Source organism: Takifugu rubripes, chromosome 2, assembly GCF_901000725.2.
Source record: "Takifugu rubripes chromosome 2, fTakRub1.2, whole genome shotgun sequence".
In the NCBI taxonomy this organism is placed as follows: domain Eukaryota; kingdom Metazoa; phylum Chordata; class Actinopteri; order Tetraodontiformes; family Tetraodontidae; genus Takifugu; species Takifugu rubripes.
In genome coordinates, this window is record NC_042286.1 from 14720059 (window position 1) to 14742742 (window position 22684).

Below are 22684 nucleotides of genomic sequence, written 5' to 3' on the forward strand. Positions count from 1 at the left end.
TTGCTTGAGATATATGTAATATTGATTGTAGATTATACTTTTAATCAGTGTCAGATCGGCCTCTATGTTGCATTCACGCGCTCCCATCCCGGCAATAGCAGCTTAGCACTAATTTAACTGTAACTTTTAAAAATTACATTTGTAAAATCTTTTAATAAGACTGTAACAAAATAAATGATGTACTAAATCACGCCTAATTTGCTGGAGAGAAGACTGCGAAACAAAGAACGCCTGAATGGATGCGTTAATCCGAGATAGATGGGATCAGCTTCCTCGAGAGGGAAGGAAACCAGGGACTCGCGTCGAGGATCCTCACTCCTCCTGTTGGATCGCGGCCCGTCGGTGGAGCTCAGGGGACGGGCTCTGCTCCGAGTGTTGTGACTGCAAAAGACCTCAAAACTCCGCCAAAGCTCGTGTCGTGGGGATGGTGTCCATGAAAATGTCCTGCTCGGTCCGTGGAAGAAGGTCGGAGTCGCCGGAATAGCGGAGCAGCCCTGCTCGTGTTTGGTTCCCTAAATACAAGCGAGGGAGGAAGGAATGCGCAGGAACTCTTACCGAGAGGTTTGACCTTTTCTGAAAACTGTCAGTGTGGTTTCAGCTTGTCTCTTCCTCACAAACGTATTTCAGTCAACATGGTCCCAGCATGGCTGAGGTCAGCCGCTCTCCGAGGTCATGTGATCGTTCAGCTGACTCCGCTGTTTGTCCCTGAAACTTTCAGATCATCCTTTAAGTGTCCGAAATATTGGACAAATAATCATTAAAGGCCACAAAACAGGATTCTCCCTAATGAGATCCTCCTTTTGGGGTAAACAGGGTTAAATAGGCGCCGATATGAGGGATGAGAAGTCTTTAGACACACACACACACACACACACACACACACACACACACACACACACACACACACACACACACACTAATCCTGCTTTAGTTTTGATTTTGAAATTTGCTGAATCATCTCTTTTCCTACAACTCGTCCTGCGGACCAGCAGCAATGCTAAACACCATTAAAATGTGTCGTTTGAATAATGGAAACGCAAACAAAGGTTGTAGTTTCGAGCCTGCGGCTGTGCGACAGGAAGCTGGATGAGTTCCGGAGGCCTGGAGACACAACTGTTCTTTCTGACCCGCTGCTCTTTAACGCCACAGTTCATCGATGAAGATGACGAAGACGACGGCAACAAAGACGTCCCGAACTGTTTTGATGATGTCATCGACAGCCCGGAGGAAGTGGAGCCGAACGACAGCGTGTCGCCGGACGGTAACCCTGCGCCGCGCCTCTGCCGCAGCCCGCCGCCGCGCACGCGTCTCACGCGTCTCACTCACAGGCTTTAATCTTTGCTCACAGATGACAACAGACAGGAGAGCTCCCGATCGCGGAGGTTCAGTAAACTGTGCGTGAAGAACGTCTTCACAGTCCTCCTCATCCTCATCTACCTGCTGCTCACCGCGCTGGCTGCGTTCTTGGCCTACCAGACCATCTCTGAAGTCCTGGAGAAGCTGAAGAACCCCGTCATGTCCGTCACCTACCAGGAGGTGGACTCCTTTCCACGACCAGGTCTGTACGGACCACCTCAGCGGGCGGCGCCTGCTCCCACATGATCCCTGATGGGCATTTCCCCGTGTGCAGGAATCGCTCTGTATCCCGGCAACGCTCAGCTGTTGAGCTGCAGTCACTACTACCACAACGACATCCCCCCTGTGGTGGAGCCGGGCCGGCCTCAGGAGATCGACTGTGTGGTGACGGAGGTCACCTACGTCGGGCCCTTCTCCAGTCAAGGAGAGGTTAGCGCTCAAAGAGCCTCCGTTGTTGTTGTTCGGACTGTCTGTCACATTTTCTGATGGACAGAAACGAGCTCTGGTGGTCCGAGGCCCGTCTGAAGTGCGAAGTAAAGAGATGGTCTTCATGCAGTTCAGCTCTAATGAGACAGGAGAGGACTTCAGCGCCATCAGCTACATGATCTTTGCTGATTTCACTGACTTGATTGACAGGTGAGTCCACCGAAAAGCTGGTAATTGTTTTTAAATGGTAACCTGACGACAGAATGTTAGAATGAACGCGCTTTTCTGGCCTTCTAGTCAGAACAAATCAAGGTTTATGGGGGAATGTGAGACCAACTGCTCCAGGTGGACCTTCTCTGGAGGCTTCAGAACCTGGGTCAAGATGTCTCTGGTGAAGACGTTCGGGAAACAAAATGACTCCGTGGAATTCCGTCAAGAGGTATTTCCCCTCGCCAGAGTGGCGCCGCCGTACGTCCAGACGCCGCACGGTCGCTAATTGAACTTGGTTAATTGTGTGATTCTTCCAGTCGGCCGTGGTGAAGTTTAACGACCGCCGTCCTGCGGCAGAGCAGATCAACCAGCTTTACTTTGCTGTTTTCCAGTGGCGGGATCCTTACATACAACAGAATAAGATGGTGAGTTTTCCTGGCTGCATCGTCTCCTGTCGGAGCTGTAAAGCCGGTTTTCTCCTCCCAAACAGATCGTGACGGCTAATCCCTGGAGCTCCATCGCCATTTTATCTGGGGTTTTCATGGCTCTGTTCAAGGCTGCTAATTTCGCCAAACTCACCATTCAGTGGATAATCAGGATGCGTAAGAGGCACCTGAGGAATAAAGAACGGGAGCTGAAGCAAGTCACCGATAACTGAGCATCACAAACGCGCCTCATCATTTTGAAGAGGAATGATCAGGTTGACTAGTTTGGGGTTTTCTTGCTTTTCAGAAGAACTCTTGCTTTTAAAAACTGTTTTAAAAGCACAATGTATTATTTTGTCATCTTAAAGGGAATGTTACTGAATATTATGTGGATGTTTGGTCATTACTATTTCTTAGACATATAACATGTTACAAAGAGGTTTAAATACTTAAATAACTCAAGGAATGACACCGCTGCCTTTGTTCTCACTGATCTTCATCTTTGCTGTGATCAGAGAAAATCAATGTGTATCACTACTCTGAATGTTATTTGATCTGAAATAGTGTTCATCACCAGATTTGCTTTTTGCAGTGTATCACTGAATCTGTTTCAAGTAAATTTAATTTAAAATAATAAAAAATCCTCTTTGGCCATTCTCCTTTTATCTTATTGTAGTTTTTAGGTTACTTCACGGAACTTAAAAACGTCATTGAACATTCTTATCAAGAGCAGTGCGACCCAAAATCTTTGTAGACAGAGACCAACAGGCGGAATAATCTTTAAAATTGCCATATCAAGGCCTGACTGCTCACTTTTCTACCAATCGGGTTATTTATTAAACGAATCGGGTTATTTATTAAACCGGAATAACGGCATCCAAGTAGAAACTCCCACTTTCCGACGCTGCTGTTGGTGTCGTGAACGCATCCCAGGTTCTTCAGGTAGGGAATGTTGTTAGCTTTAGCCTGCATAAAATCGTCGTTTACCTTTGTTCCCGTACACATGTTGATGTTGTAAAGGAACCCCGAAGACAACTACCGGCGTTCAGTGTACAACAGACCATGTTTTAGCCGTACGTCTTAATATATGAATAATATGTGACACATGCAGTTGCTGCCTGTGTGGTGCCGCTCGCTAGCCTGCTGTTGCTAACCTGCTCCCTTGCTTAATAGCTGCATCAGAAAATGTGGCTCTTTACAAAGATGACCGAACCGTTTCATTTAAAGTTATCGCAGCCAGTTGTGTTGGCAGTGAGGCTTCTGGTCGTCCTCTTTGCTCTTTTCGACCCACGTTTGGGAAGTAGCTGCAGCTGCTAGCTGCAGTGTGGGTACCAAACTACGACCCGACCTTCGTTAGCGTGCACATCACCCAAAAAGTAACTTAGAACTCTGAGACCGTTTAAAGTAGCAACTTGGAGATGCTGACTAAATTCCTGGCGTCTAACCACTTCAATAACATCTACTCTTAAACACGTGTCTGCCAAAAGCGTGCAGTTAAAACGACTTTAAAACGGATCCATTCGTCTTTACGCCGCTTCACAGAGAAATGAACTTTACTGTGGGTGACGATGGGTGCTACAGGGGACAATGGGTGCTACAGGGGACAACGGGTGCTACAGGGGACAATGGGTGCTACAGGGGACAACGGGTGCTACAGGTGACAATGGGTGTTACAGGGGACAGTGGGTGCTACAGGTGACGATGGGTGCTACAGGGGACAATGGGTGCTACAGGGGACAACGGGTGCTACAGGTGACAATGGGTGCTACAGGGGACAACGGGTGCTACAGGTGACAATGGGTGTTACAGGGGACAGTGGGTGCTACAGGTGACAATGGGTGCTACAGGGGACAACGGGTGCTACAGGGGACAACGGGTGTTACAGGGGACAACGGGTGCTACAGGTGACAATGGGTGCTACAGGTGACAACGGGTGCTACAGGGGACAACGGGTGCTACAGGTGACAATGGGTGCTACAGGTGACGATGGGTGCTACAGGGGACAACGGGTGTTACAGGGGACAACGGGTGCTACAGGGGACAACGGGTGCTACAGGGGACAACGGGTGCTACAGGGGACAACGGGTGCTACAGGTGACAACGGGTGCTACAGGTGACAACGGGTGCTACAGGTGACAACGGGTGCTACAGGTGACAATGGGTGTTACAGGTGACAATGGGTGTTACAGGTGACAATGGGTGCTACAGGTGACAATGGGTGCTACAGGGGACAGTGGGTGCTACAGGGGACAATAAACTGAGGCCACACACAGATCCAGCTTTCTCCAGTAATTTGGAATAATAATTAGAGGAAGCCATTGAAATTGTGATTGTGTTCAATGACATGGATTATCACTTATATATTTTTAATGAATGAATTTTAAAAGGTTTAATGTCTCCAAAGCTATTTTGAAGTTTTCTACGCTTGACAAATGATGACCCGATCAAGCAAAAGCATTCAAACTTCCTATTAAATGACTTTAAAGAACGCCGGGGGGGGGGGGGGGGCAGTAGTTTGGTGAAGGTGGAGCTCAGAAGAGTCCTGGTGGTTCTGCTCCGGCTGGACGTCCTCCTGAACGTAGATGTGCTTCAGAGAGACCAGGGAGCCGCGGTCCCGGGGCCGGGGGCAGTGTGACGCTGGCTGCTACTCACGTTTCCTCTCATTCGTTTCACAGTAATGGGCTGAGCCACAAGATGGAGAGAAACAGGAAGTGCATCCTCTGTGAAACAGTCCATGCCTCCAAGCAGGTAACCCTCAGAACTTTGTATTTATCCCCCAGAGAAGCTCCGGGTTCGTTAGCAGTGAAACTCCTGACGAGGGCTGGAGCAGCCGCTGGTGGACGGGGGGGGGTTCAGAGTGACGGGGGCCTGTCACAGAGCACAAAAACACAACTGGGAATGACGAGATGATGAGATTTTAGATTTGAGCTCTTTACAGCTAAACGATAATAAATTATATAAAATGAGCAAAGCTGCAGGGAAACGCAGGAGTTGTGGGTGCTCAGAGGAAAAGCTTGATGTTCCCTGGTTGTCTGCAGGAGATGGACGAGCACATGAGGAGCATGCTGCACCACCGCGAGCTGGAGAAGCTGAAAGGCCGGTGAGTCCGGACGGGCACCACTGGCACAAGAACCCTGAGTCTGACCCTAACCAAAGCTGCAGATATGTATCAGTCCAAAAGGAGCCTCTTTAACACAGATGCTCCAATCTTTGTTCAAGAGTTTCTGTCTAAGTCTATTTGGGTCACGGCCGGTGGCACGTGCATGTGTGTGCACGTGCTCATCAGCGTTCCAGCGTGAGGGAGGTGGATATATGGGCAGCTGGCTCCGCTCTGGCACGTATATTTAGACACAATGTGTCCGGAACAACAGCCGCGTCCCAGAGAAGGCAACTGGCGGTCTTGTGACCCTGGTGTAGGTTATTAAAGCTATGTGGGGGGGTGGGGTGGGTTCGGGGGGGGGGCGTGGGTTGGTGCCAAGTGGCAGGAATGTGAGGCAGATTCCTGTGTGAAGATGATGCTCCTGAAGCTCAGGGTCACGTATTGATGAGAGCCGGAGAGTCGTTGGGTTTGTATGGAGCACATGAGCCATCGGGGGGGGGGGGGGGGGGGGGGTCAAGCCTGGCGTGTTCATCACATAAACAAAGAGAAGAAAAAGTGACCTTCTATTAGCCATGAGGCGTTGGCCCGGCGCAGCAGAGGTCGGGGTGGCCGCCTGCCATGACACAGATTTGAAGCAGAAGTGGAGCGAGCGCCACTACCAGAACCACGAGCGCATACTTTTGGAGCGGGGGGGGAGCAGCTGCAGGACGATCCAGTTACTCTGGCTCAGGATTGGTCGGCAGGAGGCTCGGGCCCGTAGTGATCCTGCCCACCCCCCCCGGAAGCCGCCTGGAGTCAAATACAGACTCTCTGCAGTCTGCTGGTGCCAGAGTGCGGTGGACACCACCATGGAAGCGCAGTAGGCTGAGGGCGCCGAGGTCGCCGCTCCCCTCTGCTCTGTGCTCGACCGGCGTGCGTCTGGGTCCGGCCCGGCTGCTGCTCCTGCGTCTGGGTCCGGCCCGGCTGCTGCTCCTGCGTCTGGGTCCGGCCCGGCTGCTGCTCCTGCGTCTGGGTCCGGCCCGGCTGCTGCTCCTGCTCTGCCACCCATGTCCTGCTGAAGGAAGCAATGACAAGATCAGGAAGATTAAGACTTTTAGCATTTTTACAATTTTAATAAGAGGAAATTCTAAGTTAGCCGCCTCCTGATCTGAGACAGATAGATAATTTGAACACGGTGTTTTGTGAGGATTGTTGAGTATTCTCCTTTCCTGAGTTTATTTTGACGCGACAGAAGCTACAGTGCATTACTGCAGGCTAACAGACCCACTAGATCAGAACCATGCCTGAAGGAAGCATTGAGCGCCCGCTCTCGCCGCTTCTCCCCAGGGACTGCGGACACCAGTGCAGAGTGTGCCATGTGACGGTGGCCAGCTTGACCGACTACGCCGGCCACATTTCCAGCCCCACACACAAGCAGAACGTGGAGGCTGCCGACCGGAAGCCTGCTGGGAAGGGCCGCGATGAAGACTACTTTGATCAGGTTCTGGTGGATCTGATCGAGAAGAGAAAGGAACAGATCAGGTAGGAATCACCGCTAACGTTGAGCTTCTCCCCGCTGCTTTAGAGGAGATAATTACCGAGGGCTTGTTTTATGCTATGTATAGGCACATTTTAGCAACTCGTGCTCACAGGCCCGTTTTAGCTGCTGCTTGGAGCTGCAGAGCTGTGGATCATGTGTCAGCAGCCAAGCCTGCAGCCTAAAAAAAGCTCCAAGAGCTCCCAAAGGTCTGACAGTCTTCACACGCTGCCAGAGATCCTCAATTTATAGGAGGAGGCTTTCCCTTTCAAGGTGTAGAAGATGTTGCTTCAGAATTCTAGAAAGCTGCTGTGAGTTTGTCCTCATGAGGTCAGTGTTCCAAGTTCCTCTCTGACCTCTGACCTCAGGGTGATATTTGAAGTAAAAGATCCTTTTAAAGAAATCCTACCTGTAAAATGAGATCCACACCTTCAGCAGGGAATGTTCCCATTAATTAACGGAGAACCTCTGGACCACAGGTGTGGTCCAGAGGTTCTCCGTGGCAGCAGGTTCTTCTCTTCAAAAACGATTCTGATTTCAGAAACGAGAAGGAGGCTGGGGCTGCCAAACTGGCCAAAGAAGAGGAGGATCGCAAGAGAAAAGAGGAGTTTCAGCTGAGGCTAAAGGAAGCTAAAGAGCGCTACCAGCTGGACGGCGCCTGGCAGAAGCCCTCACGTGGGTTCGGCGGGTACGGGCAGCAGAGTTCTTGGTACAGGAAGAACCGGTCCAACCCTGGACAGGGGGAGGCTCAGCCTTGGCACCATAGCAAACAGGGAAAGAGCGCCACCTGGCACGGGCAGGAGCCTCCCAACCTTCAGCAGTGGGCATCTGGTGAATTTGCTGGTGGAGGCTTCAGTAACCCAGGTTGGGGCAACAGGCTGGGGCATCAGGGCGGATATTCAGGGAACCCACGGAATCGTCTGCCTTGGCTCAGCAGTGCCGGCAGCATTAATGGCATCTATGGCCGAAACAACATGGGCTGTTCTACACAACGTGGCCGACCTCCGAGCCTCGTGGGTCCTCCCCCGTGTCCTCCCCCACCCAGCCTGTCGGCACAGACATTGAGCCACTTTCAGAACACACACAAGGACAAGGAGAGTCCTGGTGCTGGTCCTCAGAATGGGGAGGGAGCACCATTACAACCTGACCCCAGCAGTAAGAAGGCCTTCGGTAGCAACACGAAGCTGGACAAAACCTGCCGCTGGTGCCCCTATCCAACCACGAAAGCTTTGGAAGCTGCGTCTCATAAAGACGCCAAGCTGAGCTCCTCCGAGTTGTGCCCCAAAGACCCCCAGCTCCTCAGGAAAGACAAGCCCTCGGAGCCCAAGGCCTCCAAGAGGCCGTCCCGACCTGAAACCAAACCGGAGCAGAAGGCTTCGAATGGGAAAAGTGTGTGTGAGAAAGTAAAGCCCCCTAAAAGCTCCAAAACCAAAGTCCGAGAGCGAAGCAGCAGTGGCAGTCGAAGCAACAGCTCCCAGAGAGACGACAGCCACACCGGCGCACCTGCGTCGTCCAACCAGATCAAGCCCAAAAAGCCCCCCGCCCGAGGTCTTGATAAGACTTCGGACACGTTGAGAGCAGCATCCGAAGACAGAAGCCTCAGCGTTCAGGCTCCGCCCAGCGGACGCGTTGGGTCAGGACGAGAACATCTGGAAACGCTGAGAAAAGCCAGACAGATCGTGTTGGAAAAGAAGAGCTCTGCTGACAACTCCAGGAACAAGCAGGCTGAAACGGCTCCACACACACTGGACGTGACTCCCGTTCAGGTTAGAAGCAACGGCTGCAGGCAGAACGCTGCAAAGCCAAGAGTCCCCAGTCAGCTGGGAGCAGAGAAGCTCGGCTCCGCCGACAGCAGCCAGTTTCTCCAGTCGTTTCAGGTCAGCACATCCACGACGGAGAGTTCAGAGACTTCAGCTTCACACGGAGAAAAGGAGGAGAACAGGCGGAAAGGTGAGAAGGACGAGGCGTCGCAGGCTGCAGAGGCCGCCCAGAGCTCCGGGAGCGAAGCGTCCAGAACCAGCGACCCGTCGGGTCTGTCCCGGCTCGACCTCCCGCCTGTCCTGAAACGTGACCTGACCAAACACATCAGCTCCAAGAGTAAAGGCGTGAACCACGAGCCCAACCTGAACATCGCCCGGCGGGTGCGAAACCTCAGCGAGTCGCGGAGGGGCGACGCCGACAAAGACTCGGGGCTCAAACCCACCGTACGGCAGCTGATCAGCTCCTCCGGATCTCGGCGCAATGTGAATTGGGACCAGGTCTATCAGGAAGTCAGGAAGAAGCAAGACAAAGGAAAGGGAATGCCAAGGTGACCTCTTAATCATACGTTTGAATGTTTGAAATCAGTTCCCCTCCAGCTCAGGTTTGATCCTGTGTGTCTTCTCAGGTTTGGGATAGAGATGGTGCCTCTAGAACAGGAAGACCAGAGCCAGGAGGAGGACGACATCCCCCTGCTGGAAGGATTTCAGTGGGAATCTTTAGTGGATGTCTCCACTTCGGGCCCCTCCAGAAAGCGCTCCTTGTCCGAGAGCAGCCTCGCCCCTCCGCCCGCTCACTCCCTGCTTACACCCCTGGCGCCCAAGCAGACGGCACAGGAAGAAGCAGAGCAACGGGCTTTCTCCACTTCAGAGAAGATGGATGGTCAGCATGAGCTAGAGCGGGAAGAGGAGACATTAGCGTCGTCATTAGCAACAGCCCTGCAGAGATGCGACTCGGTGCTGGGGGACAGCAGTTCAGGGACGGAGCTGTGTGAGGGACAGGGACCTGGAAAGAGGAGAAGAGCAGCAGGCGTGAGTAAAGGAACGCTGTCATCTGGCGGTGCTCTCAAACAGGCAGTTTGACCTTTGACCTCTGTCTTGCAGGATGCTGCGAGTGCAGAGATCCTCAGCTTGGAGCACATCAATAAACGCAGGAAGGTCAGATCTAAGAAAGGTGGGTGGAGATGGCTGGAGACTGCGGTGAGGAGCAGGCTGCCTTTGCCCCAGTGCTTCATGCTTCATGGGTCCTTTCAGAGCGTCTGCAGATCGACCAGCTGCTGGCCGTGTCTCTGAGGGAGGACGAGCTGAGCCGCTCCCTGCAGACAGTGGACGCCAGCCTGATCCAGGCCCGGACGGCTCTGCAGGCCGCCTACATGGAGGTTCAGCGTCTCGTGATGGTCAAACAGCAAGTACGAGATGGTTGTGGAGGCTAGTGCTGCTGCCGCCTTTGTTAGTGAACTAGCGAGCTGTTTCTGATGCTTCCTGCATCTGTGTGTCTACCTAGATGACTGGAGAGATGGATACTCTCAGGAACAGGAGGATCCAGCTGCTGAAAGGGATGCAGGGTAGCAAGAGCAACACATGAGTGGAGATCACTGGAACCAAACACCCACTGTAACCACTGTAACACGCTGCTCTGCTCTCTCAGGTCACGCGGAAGCTCCCCCAGTCAAACTCAAAGAGGAGAAGATGGACGCGGTGGAAGCTGAGCCAACCATCCCCTCCTTCCCCGTGCTGTCCTCTGTTGACCCTCCCACGGTTCCCAGCCCCGCTCCTGCTGAAGCTTCTCCCGTCCGCTCCGCCAGCGTGCCCCTCATGCCCGTCTGTATCAAAGAGGAGCCTCGCTCTCCTGTCCACCTCAACGCAGAGCTGCATCCACCTGCACGAGCTCACAGCACCACTTCAGACCCTGCTCCCGCATCAGCCTGTTCTCCAGGTACATGTTGCAGATCGGAGCAGTTCTAACCAGTTGCACCATTCTCTTCGGTTGTAAATTGTTCCCCACGACTCAGTATTGTTCACGTACGCTCCTTCAGACACCCATCCATCCCCAAAGAGAAGCCCTGGACTCCCCCCAGCAGGCTACACGTGGGAGAGCTTCGGTGAGCCTGCAGCCGTCAAAGAGAGCTCGTCCCCCGAGACGATGGAGCGGGCCGCTCAGACCACCAGGAGCTGCGTCCTGTCCCTGCCTGACGTCAAACCGTCCTTGGAGCTTCTCTCACAGAGCAGAAGGGACGCTGAGGTGAGGAGTGTTGCTGACGGTGCGGCCCCACCGTCGTTTGCACCCCCCTCCAGCCTCCCCCTGCTCGACGAACCTGCGCCTCCATCTGAGCTCAAGAGCGGAAGGCGTGTCAGGAAACTGAAGAAGAGGAAGACGCCGAAGAAGTCGCAGGGCACAGAGCCGCCTGAAAGCAGCGACACGGAGTTAGATGGCGAGGCCCTGAGGCCCAGGTGGCTGCGCTCACGCAGGAGACCCAGCGGGGGCTCTCAGGTCAGCACGTCCACTCAGCCGTCAGAGGACCGAGACGCTGACGTGAACATGGAGGTGGGCGAGGAGGCACCAACGCAACTACCTCAAAGCATCACGCTCGACAAAACAGACTTCAGGCCTCCCAAACCGCTGGTGGAGCTCATGTTGAACTTGGACTCAGAGGAAAGCATGGAGGTCATCGCAGCCTGCCAGCACCCCCACATGGACGCACCGGCTCCTCCCGCCCAGCTCCCAGACCCCTCCAGGCCTGAGGCACGCAGCCTGGCCTGCAATGAGGTCACCTCCACCAGTGACATGGACATATGCAGGTCCTCTGAGAGGTGAGGCTTCACTCAATCACTAAAGCCTCAAACGCGCCACTTTGCTTCTACACTTTACAGTCTGTAACCTTCTCAGAAGACCTTCACAGGCAGAAATTTGGCAAATATTAAATGAATTTATTCTAATTTACATTTCCGTGTCCTTACAGTGAGACACAAGGAGCCATCATCTTACCAAAGATCCCAAAAACCCTCTCAGGTAATCTCTCTACAGGCTCGTGTGTGTGTGTGTGTGTGTGTGTGTGTGTGTTGGGGGGGGGGGGGTGATGCCTCGGGGGGACGGTTTCAGAAAACATCCAGATATGATTAAAGGGAGTTCATGGTCAGAGCCAGCTGAATTCTGACTGCTGAACCAGTAGAAAGTAGACTCAGGAGTTTCCAGGGTTCTTCTCCAGGACCAGGTATGACGGGAGGCCTTTGCTGAGGCTCAAGCTAAAGGCTAAAGGCTAACGGCTAACAGCTCAGGCTAATGGCTCAGGCTACAGGCTACTTTGTCAGGTTTCTTTTCCAGAACATGTTCTGTCTGGTTCTCCAGATGCTTCTTCTGATCACGGTGAGGATGATTTACCCAGCGAGGGGCCGTTCGAGGGTCACCAGGAAGCAGTGAACGCCATGCAGATCCACAACGGGCTGCTGTACACCTGCTCAGGAGACCGAACTGTCAGAGCTTTCGACCTGGTGGTGAGTGCTGGTGAACCAGATGGTTCCACCCTGTGAAGGTGCTGCACACTCAGAACCAGCTGTGTCCTCTCACACTTGTTCCAGACTCACAAATGTGTGGGCGTGTTTGAGGGTCACAGCTCCAAAGTGAGCTGCCTGCTGGTGTCTGCAGCCCCCTCCCTCCATCACCGTCTGTATTCTGGTTCCAGCGACCAAACCATCCGCTGCTACAGTCTCAAGGTCAGACCCCCCCCCCCACTGCTCGTTCACCCCCTCTGTTGCCTGTGTGACGCTTGTGTGGGCGTCAGCTGATCACCACAGGCTTTGAGCCTGTCTCTGGTCCACAGACACGAGAGCTGGAGCAGCAGTTCTCCCTGCCGGACCGAGTCCTCTGCCTCCACAGTCGGTGGAAGACGCTGTACGCCGGGCTTGCAAATGGCACGGTGGTGACCTTTAACCTCAAGGTGAGAGGGGGTGTGTTGAAACCTGCTGCACCGCAGGTCCACGTCAACTCAGCACCTTCCTCAGCTCTGGTATCGATGTGTTCAGACAAACAGGCAGGTGGAGGTGTTCGAGTGCCACGGGCCTCGAGCCGTCAGCTGTCTGGCCTCCACGCAGGAGGGCGCCCGCAGGATCCTGCTGGTGGGCTCCTACGACAGCACCATCAGCGTCAGGGACGCCAAGAACGGACTCCTGCTGCGGACCCTGGAGGGCCACAGCAAGAGCGTGCTGTGCATGAATGTAGGCGTGGCCAAAGGAGCCGACTCCTGTGTGTGTGTGTGTGTGTGTGTGTGTGTGTGTGTGTGTGTGCGTGCGTGATGAACCGACTCGTGTGTGTGTGTGTGTGTGTGTGTGCGTGATGAACCGACTCGTGTGTGTGTGTGTGTGTGATGAACCGACTCCTGTGTGTGTGTGTGATGAAGGTCACCCTCTGTGCTCTGCTCTCAGGTGGTCAACGACCTGGTGTTCAGCGGGTCCAGCGACCAGTGTGTCCACACACACAACATCCACGTGAGTGTGTCGCCTCAAAATGTGACGCCAGCGTTTTGTTGTGAAGCCGTTTGTGTGTGAAACGCTGCGTTTGTTGCTCAGACGGGCGAGCTGCTGCGGGTGTACGAGGGCCACAGTCACGCCGTCACCGTGGTGGCCGTGCTGGGGAAGGTGATGGTGACGGCCTGTCTGGACAAACGGGTGCGGGTCTACGACCTCCAGGTGAGCGCCTCGCCACCGTTCTCTGCTGAGGTTGGAACAGGTGGATCAGCTGGTTGTCTCCACAGGCCCAGGGGCAGCTGCAGCTCTACGGCGGACACAGTGACATGGTGACGTGCATGAGCATCCACCAGAACATGGTGAGTTCCAAACCCAGGCCTTCACCTTCAGGCACAGGTGGAGGCCGCGCAGTAACGGTCCCACCTCCGCGCTTTCCTGCTGCAGATCTACACGGGCTGTTATGACGGCAGCGTGCAGGCGGTGAAGATGAACCTGCTGCAGAACCACCGCTGCTGGGTAAGATCCAGAGCCCCTCGCTCGCCCTTCTGCCCCACCAGGGGCCTCCGGGGAAGCCCCCCTCGACTTGTTGCCCCTTCTGGGGCATCTGACAAGTTTTGCTGTGACTCGCCTGTCGACAGTGGCACGGCTGCTCGCTCTCCTTCGGGCTGATGCAGCACCTGCAGCACCACCTGATCAGCGACCACGCCGGCGCCCAGACGCCCTTCAAGTGCCGCTGGAAATGTTGCGAGGAGTTTTTCTGTGCACGTGGCAGCGCCAAGCAGGTATCAAGAGGTCGAGTGTGCATGCTACTGCAGACGTGTGTGGGTTGCACGTGCTGACCTGTGTGTGTGTGCGTGTGTGTGTGTGTGTGTGTGTGTGTGTGTGTGTGATTCTCAGGGGCTCCTGGTGCACATGCAGAAACACGCTGAGGAGGAGGCCGACCCGGAGCCTTAGCGGCAGCAGCTGACCCGACCCGGCGGCCGCAGCTGACCCGACCCGGGTCGCTCGGCTCCGCTCTCGTTGGGGGGAACCTCCCATATTGGGGGGTTTTCTGGGGACGAGTGGCGTCCGCTGACTCCATCCTTTCTGTTCAATGTTGGAATCCAACCGCAGTCCCGAAGGAAGGAGGACGCTGTGATGAACGCAGCTCCCTCTTCGCTCTGACCAAACCCACATTTCAAACTGAAGAAACGTCAGCGTTGCCAGTCGGAGAGACTCGCGCTGCCCAAACGGCCGCCAGACCAGTGACCACCTGGTTGGCTGGCGTATGGCGTGGGACGAGAGGTTTTATTGTTGTCGTGCAATTGTGATGTCGTCACGAGCAACCTGCCGTCAGGCATTTTAGGTCATTCTTAAGACAAAATCTGTGGTTTTTTTGGATCATTTGTTTTCTTTTGTTTCTATATCTTCTGATTTAAAGTGGGGTTCTGTTTTTGTAAACCGTTTGGGTTGAGCAGTAGGAGAAGGTTGAGGCTGATGTAGTGTTGCAGGAAGCTGGAGGGACTTTGGTGCAGTGTTGTGTGACTCGGCCTCGGGGTGAAATTTGCAGTGAAACCAGGCGGCGGCGAGGACGGCGTGTTGGTGCGTGTTCATCCGTGGCGGAGCGCTGTTTTTCATGAGTGAGCGTGATTCACATACGGTTTCAATGACTTCTCTTTTAGCGCCGCGGCGTCGAGGGCGGCGCCGGCAGACGGTTTAGAGGTGAGGGGGTTTCCAGGAGGTGTTTGAAGAATGAAGATTGAGGGAAGATTTAGGGTTCATCTCCCACGCCATACTTCAGCCCCAAGCAGGACGATGATGAAAGGCAGATCGGAGCAGTTCTAACCAGTACCGGAGGTCCAGGCGGCGCTCTTTAGCTCCTCTGGTCTGGTCTTCCTGCCAGACGTAGCGTGATTTCCCTCCGGCTGCCCCGTTTCTGCCCCGTTTCTGCCCGTTTCTGCCTGTTTAAAGCGTGCAGTCGGCCTCGTACCTGGCATTCCTGACGTCCTTCAACTTTTTCAAAAGTTGTGATAACAGATTTTTTTTTTAAAAAGAAGTGCAATTGTAAAATAAATGGTTTGTAATGGCAATAAAAAACCTGGATATCGTTCACCCTAGGAGATCCGTCTCATTTGTCAATAAAAACGCCACAATTTCCACATCAAACCTACTGGTAACACAAGCAAACCAATAACTACAAATTTATTTATTTGGTTAAAAATGCAGTACACTCATCAGGGAAACCACAAGAAAAATGCAGCCCAAGCCATTAACTTCTATTTTTTAGTTTTTAAATCGAATTCTCAGTTTAAAACTTAATTAATCCCCATCGAGTCGAGATAAACGGAGAAGCCTGAGTTTGTCCACCAGGTGGCGCTATGCACGGTTCAGCAGCATGGTGGAGAGTTGATGGTCCACAGAAAGAAACTCCCGAGTTTCATCAAGAAAAATGGGCTGGAAAAGTTAGTGCTGATGATGAGAAATAAATAACAGAAGGAGGAGTTGATGCCCTTGCTGCTCAGCTGGGTCACGGAAGAAGAACAGAGAAGAAGAGTTTGGTGGTGATAGATGCTGTGAGGTATTGTGACAGAAAAGAGGTTGTGTGTGTGTGTTGCCTGAGCAAAGTCCCGTACAGGTGAGTTTTTCTTTCATCTTAACGTGACAAACGGCTGAAAGGAGACACAAAAGAGTGATAAAAGAGGCAGACAGGAAGTGGAGATGCAGGTGAGATGGATGAAGAGGAGGAAGAGCGTCGGCAGTGTTGGAGGTGAAGGGGTCACGAGCCGAGGATGATCGGCCACACGGAGTGTTGAGGTAAAGGCTGGCGGGTCTCGTCCTGGTGCGGAGCGGAGCTCACCTGGAGAGGACGGGCCGTCTCCATCAGGCGTACATGGTCAGCTGGAGCCACTGCGCACGCACACACACACACACACACACACACACACACACACCGGGTCAACGGCAGGTCCATCCTGACACCAACAATCACCTTTCTGCTCCTTTAACCCTCCACCATTCCCATTTTGGGAGGGTTGTGGTTTCATTTCTAAAACATCCTCTTCTTCTCGCGCCTGTAGGCCGGAGCGGCAGCGTTCCCACATGTTCTCACCTCCAGGACGCTGAGTCTGATGGTCCCATCTCCGTCCTGGTCGAAGGCCTGAAACGCCCCTGCAGACAGACACGCAACCATCAGCTGGTGTCAGCAGACCGACCCAAACCCGAAGAACCCGCCTGGGACGGCCCACTCACTGAACATGGCTTCGAGGCGAACCAGACAGCTGATGAAGCTGTCGAAGTCGATGTTCATGTTCTCGTTGGCGTAGCGCATGGTGATGATGTCATACAGCTGGTTGTTGAGACGGAAGCCTGAGCGGGACACAAGACACATGACTGTACAGCGACAGAAAGATCAGAGGGTGAGTTCATCCCAGCAGCAGCATCAGAACCGATCTCACTGACTTGACCCCGCCGAGCCCGAACGTTGATTACCTGCATCGTTGACGGCGTTCCTCATCTCGTAACTGTTGATGAAGCCGGACTGGTCGGCGTCGTAGTGCTTGAAGGTTCCCTGAAAGAGAGGAGAGATCTCTGAGGAACATCTGGGACGGTGCGGGGGGAAGCGAGGGGACGCTGCTGCCCACCTGCCACTGCTTCAGCTTGTTCCACAGGTGTCTGAACTCCTGCAGGTTGAGCCGACCTGTCCCGTCCATCTGCACACACGCAGTTAAGTAAAACCACCACCTCATCCCGTTTAGCTCCGCCTCCCTCTAAACCCGGAGCGCTTGTTGCTCCCGGTGCCGCGTCTCCGTTCAGACCCTCTACAGGCGACACAGCCAGCCCGATGCACTCGATACAAAGGATACGTCCATCAGAGCAATCATGCTCCTGCAGCTCTCCAGGCTGAAGCCCTCCGTGTTCATGTCCTTATCTGCAGGGAGACGAGGACAAGAGTCAGACCCCCCGCTGTGAGCCGTCCCTGCAGGGATGGAAGGAAAGAGCAGCCTCACGTTTGATGATCACTCTGTTGAGGACGTTCTTCAGTTCGTTGGCGGTGATTTCCATGTCCTGCAGAGGAACAGGGGGAGGAATCAGGAGCAGAACTCAGCCGCGGGTCAGAACATGATCAATAACTGTCTCTCTCCTGCTCACATCTCCGGCTATCTCCTGAAAAATAGTCCTGAACTGCTGGTCCTCCTCGCTCTCCTCGCCCGCGGACGCCGGCGCCGGCTGCGTAGAGAAGAGGTGGAGGCAACGATGGAAGAGGTGACGGGAAAATCATGAAAGCCTTTTCCCCCCTTTCTTCCCGTCGATATCAAAGAAGCAGCCGAGGTCCTGAGCTGAAGCTGAAGCTGAAGCTGAAGCGAACACTGATCACCGTCGGCACGGCGACACTCACCTCGGGGTGGTCGGCCTCGATCCTGTTCTCTATCTCCCTGGGTGAAGACGGACAGATAGCAGTCACCATGGTGACAACAACATCTCACACAGACCACGAGCTACGGCCGCCCAGCCCGCCGCGGCGAGCGGCCGATTCGTGGTCGTTTTCTGAACGTTTACGCTCGCGGGAACTCGACATGAAGCTGTGAATGAAAGGTGTTAGTTCAGAACCACCTGATGGGTTTTCCTGTGCCGGGGGATCCACTCTGGGGGGGTCTGAGCTTTCAACATGCTTCTTATCTAAATGTAAATGTTTGGTTATTGAGGGCCCCTCCCGGCGATCCGTCCCGCCGCTCCTGGTCAGGCGGGCTCCCCGTGCCGTCTGGTCGTCGGGGCAACAGGCTGAAGGCAGTGTAGTATTGAGATAAGTGGAAGGTTTACCGGTGCGTGCCCAAATCTGAGGTGGCTTGTCCTAAAAAAGATTCCATAACAGCTTCGAACTGGGGCCGATTTCTTCCGATTCTACAAATCAAATCGCCGTTAAAATTGTTTGGTCTTGGAAACACAGAATCTGCACCAACAGAGGGAAACAAGTGCACACGATCCTCTGAACCGGAGGTGGCTCCCGCCCCCCGCGCCCCCCCGCCTGCCCCGTCACCCCGGGCCACTCACTCTGACGTGTTCTTCTTTTCGGAGAAGACCCTCAGGATGAACTCGCCCTCCTGGTGCGGCTCGTACGTGGAGGGCACGATGACGTACTCCCCGGGGCTCAGGCGGAAGCGCTGCGTCACCTCCCGCAGGTTGATGTAGGACTTGCAGCGAGCTTTGGAGGAGCTGAACAGGAAGAAGTCCTTCTGCATGTGCTGCTTGTTGCCGTGCATCTGGAAAAGGAGGCAAAGGCGCCAGTTCTCAGGGGGGCGGAGCCACTGGCTGGTGGTTACTGTCGCTTAGATTCCTCACCTCCTTTGGAACCTGCAGACAGACAGGCAGACAGTCAGGAACGGAGGCAGGCAGACAGACAGGAAGGGAGGCAGGCAGACAGACAGACAGGAAGGGAGGCGGGCAGACAGACAGACAGGAAGGGAGGCAGGCAGACAGACAGGAACGGAGGCAGGCAGACAGTCAGGAAGGGAGGCAGACAGACAGTCAGGAAGGGAGGCAGGCAGACAGTCAGGAAGGGAGGCAGACAGACAGACAGGAAGGGAGGCAGGCAGACAGACAGGAACGGAGGCAGGCAGACAGACAGGAACGGAGGCAGGCAGACAGTCAGGAAGGGAGGCAGACAGACAGTCAGGAAGGGAGGCAGGCAGACAGTCAGGAAGGGAGGCAGACAGACAGTCAGGAAGGGAGGCAGACAGACAGTCAGGAAGGGAGGCAGGCAGACAGACAGGAAGGCAGGCAGACAGACAGACTGGAAGACAGGCAGACAGACAGTCAGGAAGGGAGGCAGACAGACAGGAACGGAGGCAGACAGACAGACAGGAAGGGAGGCAGACAGACAGACAGACAGGCAGACAGTCAGACAGGAAGGGAGGCAGGCAGACATGCAGACAGGCAGACAGACAGACAGACAGACAGGCAGCCAGACAGACAGGAAGGGAGGCAGACAGACAGACAGGAAGGGAGGCAGACAGACAGGAAGGGAGGCAGGCAGACAGACAGGAAGGGAGGCAGACAGACAGACAGACAGGAAGGGAGGCAGACAGACAGACAGGAAGGGAGGCAGACAGACAGGAAGGGAGGCAGACAGACAGACAGGCAGACAGTCAGACAGGAAGGGAGGCAGGCAGACATGCAGACAGGCAGACAGACAGACAGGCAGTGTGAGCGTCCCAGCGTTGGACAGCGGTGGTGAAGGCAGATGGACCTCGTAGATGGCGAATCCGATGGTGAAGAGGTTGGCGCCCATCTTGCGCTCTTTCCGCCTGTTCTTCTGCATGAGAGCCACCACGAAGGTGCAGCCCACCTCGTTTTCCTCGGGGTCGTCGTCCTCCTCCAGCAGACGGAGGCGGTACTGAGGGTTTGTCCAGAAAGTGTCTGCGGAGAATTTCAAGAGGATTTCTTCCAATGATCACCTGCACTCATCTTGTCTCCAACGCGTGCTAGCGGAGCGTGACCCTCCTGGGGGGGGAGTACCTGGGTAGTTCCTGCAGCCCCCAGCGGAGCAGCCCCTCACCCAGCGGCCTTCGTTCACAGAAACGGTCCACTTGTGGATCTTGTCGTCCTCCAGAGCGTCGGGCGTCAGGTTGCAGATCTCGATCTTGGTGTAGTTCTTCTTGAAGTCCTCGAAGGACATCCTGCAGGGACGCAGACGGGACGCCTCACTTCACACTTCGATTTAGCGCCAGTAGGAGAAGTCATGTGACCTGTTTACCAGAACTCTCCATCCTCGGCGCTCTGGTGGTGCAGCTTCTCTTTTTCAGCCTTGGAGATGGTGGACCACTCTTTGGAGCTTTTCAGGAGAAGATGAAAGTGACAGAAGATTAATAAAAGAACAACCCAGCAGAATCTCAAGGTGCTTCTAGAACTACGGGCTGCCTGCTGGGGGACTCTGATTTTATGGTAGATCATTAAAATTGGTCACTTGTCGCTCCAGGGACCGTTCCATTCCACCTGACCCCAGGGATTCCTGAGGCGCACCAGGCGGACCTTCGCGTCCTTGTGCTGAGATGGTTTACACTGTGGAGGAGACAGAGTTAAGCAGTGGGCTCCTGAACACAGCGTGGTGCTGCCAGGCACCGGCGCTACCTCCTCCACCGCTGTCACCGAGTAGGCGTGGCCCTTCACCAGTCCCGTCGCCGTCCGAGTCTCGAAGCGAGCAGGAACCAGAGACTGCAGGGAGACGACGGAGGCGTCACGGCCCAGTTCCCCACCCAGAACCCCCCGCTGTGTGTGACTCACGTCGATGGAGCAGCCCATGAGCGAGCCTCTGTCCAGAGCTTTCTTCATGATCTTATAGAGCTCTTTAGGGGCCTCCTTCATCTCGTAGAACTCGGTGACGCCGCCGGTGAAGTCCTCCATGGCCTCGGTGGTGTTGCCACCCTTCAGGGCCTCGTAGGAACCATGTAGCCTGGACGGGGGCAGAAGGCCAGATCACCAAACTGGGCTTTCACAGGCGTGGTGGACACACAGCAGAAGCTCTCCCCTACTGACTTGGCGTAGGCCTTCTCCAGCAGGGCGCTCCAGAACTCGTTCCTCTCCGCCGACTTTGTGAAGACCAGCTGGTTGTTGAAGGTCGGGATGCGGTCGTCGATGACCACGTCCACCCAGTCTCCGTAACGCCAGAACTGGGGATGAAACGTGAAAGTGAGGCGCCGCCTTCGGGGCGAGCGTGTGCCGGGGAGGCAGGCGCCGTCTTACCTGGAAGTGGAAGACGCCAACGTAGCCCTCTGAGAAGCTCTGCTCGGACGGAACGACCCGATACAGCAGCTTCTCGTTCAGGGTGAGACAAGCGATGGCGGCCAGCAGCCAGCAGTCACCTGAGGTGGGAGCAGAGGTCACCAGAGGTCAAGGGCCTCCTGGCTGCTAGTGCTATGACTAAAAGACAAACGGATCACTGGTGACCACTTTGACCCCCGTGGGGGTGAAATGGTGCTGCTGGTGTTTTCATCAGGGAACGGGGACCAGTGCCCCCCCCCCACCACACCTTTATTTGCTGTCTGAACAGAACAATGAGAAGTGCTGCTGGCTGGATTCTCTTCCAAAACAATAAGTACAATATGTGGAGGCCACAGCAGGCAGAGCCGGGGGGGGGGGGGGGGGGGGGAACGGAGCTCTGTCGGCCCCCCAAAATGAGACCCGGTGGGTCGGGATTGCTTGTTAATCAGGGCTCATTTTACTAATGAAACATTCAAACATCAGCCTTAAACTGTACAAAGAAGCAGAACATTGGAGTGGGGAAGGGAAGCTTTACCCAGGTCCCCCTGGCAGATGTCGGTCCTGCTGGCTCCTCCAACTATGAACTGAGGATTCTCACAGATCTCCTGCACATAAGAACAGACACAGGTCTGAGCTGCGCCGCCCGCCCGGTTCTGGGGAACAAACATGTGCACATCCACTGATGTTGGACCGCAGGAACATTCCAGGCATCCATGTAGGGCTTCTGCAGACCCTTTCCAGCCCCGCTCCTTCTCCTGGTGACGTCTCCAAGCAGGGTTGATGTTCATCAGAACCTCCCCATGTGTGCTCCATCCCCCCGTTAAACCTAAATTTGACGCCACCGTGCCCCCCCCTCCTACCTTGGGCCGTTTCCAGACGATGTTCTTGACCTTGTTCGACTTGTGTCCGAGTTCCTTGTAGCCCAAAGACTCTACGGTGGCTGGGAAGGTGTCATCCTCGAACAGGGACTTCCTGTGGACGCACTCCTGCCTCAGGACGCTGTAGTCCTGGTTGTTGAACCGTATGGGCTTGTTGAGGGACCCTTCCCCGTCCCTCCTCTCTCGCTCCCGGATCAAGCGGTCGCAGAAAAAGCCAGAGGGTGTATAGGGCATCTCGTCTCCGCGGACTCTTTATTTTTTTTTTAAAAAAGCTGCCTTTTGCCACCTGCAATCACGTCTTACAAGCCTAAAGCCCCTGGCATAAATCCAAACAGCTCACCTGTGATTGGCTCTGGTTGTGTGACGCCCCCCTCTTTCATCAGAGTGGACGAGGAAAAGAGACACAATTTGCTCCGCACGCGCTCACATTTGCACGCACACACACAAATGTGTGTGCGGAAACCGGCGCCGCACACAAAGGTGGAATGTTTCCCTGTCATTGGTGGAGGTGAACAATGACCCGGGCCGGGACGTGGCGCTGGGCTGCCGTCATTGTGGCGACACAAAGGCCGGCGGGCGGCGTCAGAGGCCGTGTAAAGAGGTGGGCAGATGCCCTGCCTCAGCAGAAGGTATTCAAGCGCTTTAAACCTGCTCTCAATGGAGCTCAGCATCGAGCAGCCTCAGCACAACCAGGCCAGGCCGCCGCTGTCAGGACGCCTCTCGTCTGCTTTCAGCACCCAGGTCCAATCAGAGCACGGACAAACCGACCATCTGACCTGTGTAATCAATATCACATCACATGATTTTTACAAATACACATC

At 54.6% G+C, this 22684-nt stretch overlaps 3 protein-coding genes across 8 annotated transcripts; 2 read left to right on the top strand and 1 right to left on the bottom strand.

Moving 5' to 3' along the window:
• Positions 1 to 341: 341 nt before the first annotated feature.
• pacc1 (proton activated chloride channel 1) lies at positions 342 to 3076 on the top strand. Its single transcript, XM_011619833.2, has 8 exons — positions 342 to 561; positions 1150 to 1261; positions 1349 to 1558; positions 1631 to 1785; positions 1850 to 1992; positions 2080 to 2221; positions 2310 to 2417; positions 2483 to 3076. The coding sequence occupies exons 1-8, from the start codon at positions 538 to 540 to the stop codon at positions 2648 to 2650; spliced, it is 1062 nt and encodes a 353-aa protein (XP_011618135.2). The 5' UTR covers positions 342 to 537; the 3' UTR covers positions 2651 to 3076.
• A 195-nt stretch (positions 3077 to 3271) lies between these two features.
• Positions 3272 to 15343, top strand: znf106a (zinc finger protein 106a). 3 transcript variants are annotated; one of them, XM_029827904.1, is made up of 22 exons: positions 3272 to 3359; positions 5093 to 5165; positions 5456 to 5517; positions 6844 to 7038; positions 7575 to 9341; positions 9420 to 9822; positions 9895 to 9964; positions 10045 to 10199; positions 10295 to 10355; positions 10439 to 10726; positions 10827 to 11601; positions 11751 to 11800; positions 12137 to 12282; positions 12367 to 12501; positions 12609 to 12725; positions 12811 to 13002; positions 13210 to 13272; positions 13354 to 13473; positions 13539 to 13610; positions 13696 to 13767; positions 13890 to 14033; positions 14149 to 15343. In XM_029827904.1, exons 2-22 carry the CDS (start codon positions 5112 to 5114, stop codon positions 14203 to 14205), a joined length of 4998 nt encoding a protein of 1665 aa, XP_029683764.1. In that variant the 5' UTR covers positions 3272 to 3359; positions 5093 to 5111; the 3' UTR covers positions 14206 to 15343. The 3 variants fall into 3 exon arrangements, with proteins under 3 accessions (XP_029683764.1, XP_011618134.2, XP_029683768.1); XM_011619832.2 differs by having other exon boundaries at positions 3355 to 3490; XM_029827908.1 differs by lacking the exons at positions 3272 to 3359; positions 5093 to 5165; positions 5456 to 5517; positions 6844 to 7038 and adding an exon at positions 7387 to 7489 and having other exon boundaries at positions 7558 to 9341.
• Positions 15344 to 15398: 55 nt separating this feature from the next.
• capn3a (calpain 3a, (p94)) lies at positions 15399 to 22683 on the bottom strand. 4 transcript variants are annotated; one of them, XM_011619831.2, is made up of 21 exons: positions 21846 to 22683; positions 21521 to 21590; positions 20968 to 21086; positions 20761 to 20894; positions 20509 to 20677; positions 20356 to 20439; positions 20192 to 20286; positions 19982 to 20059; positions 19744 to 19904; positions 19475 to 19644; positions 18568 to 18579; positions 18280 to 18488; positions 17627 to 17663; positions 17380 to 17457; positions 17238 to 17295; positions 17094 to 17158; positions 16872 to 16940; positions 16720 to 16798; positions 16480 to 16596; positions 16340 to 16398; positions 15399 to 16137 (listed from the first exon to the last, which is right to left on the bottom strand). In XM_011619831.2, exons 1-21 carry the CDS (start codon positions 22095 to 22097, stop codon positions 16111 to 16113), a joined length of 2142 nt encoding a protein of 713 aa, XP_011618133.1. In that variant the 5' UTR covers positions 22098 to 22683; the 3' UTR covers positions 15399 to 16110. The 4 variants fall into 4 exon arrangements, with proteins under 4 accessions (XP_011618133.1, XP_029684068.1, XP_029684069.1 ...); XM_029828208.1 differs by having other exon boundaries at positions 16480 to 16620; XM_029828209.1 differs by having other exon boundaries at positions 17085 to 17158.
• Position 22684: the final 1 nt, after the last annotated feature.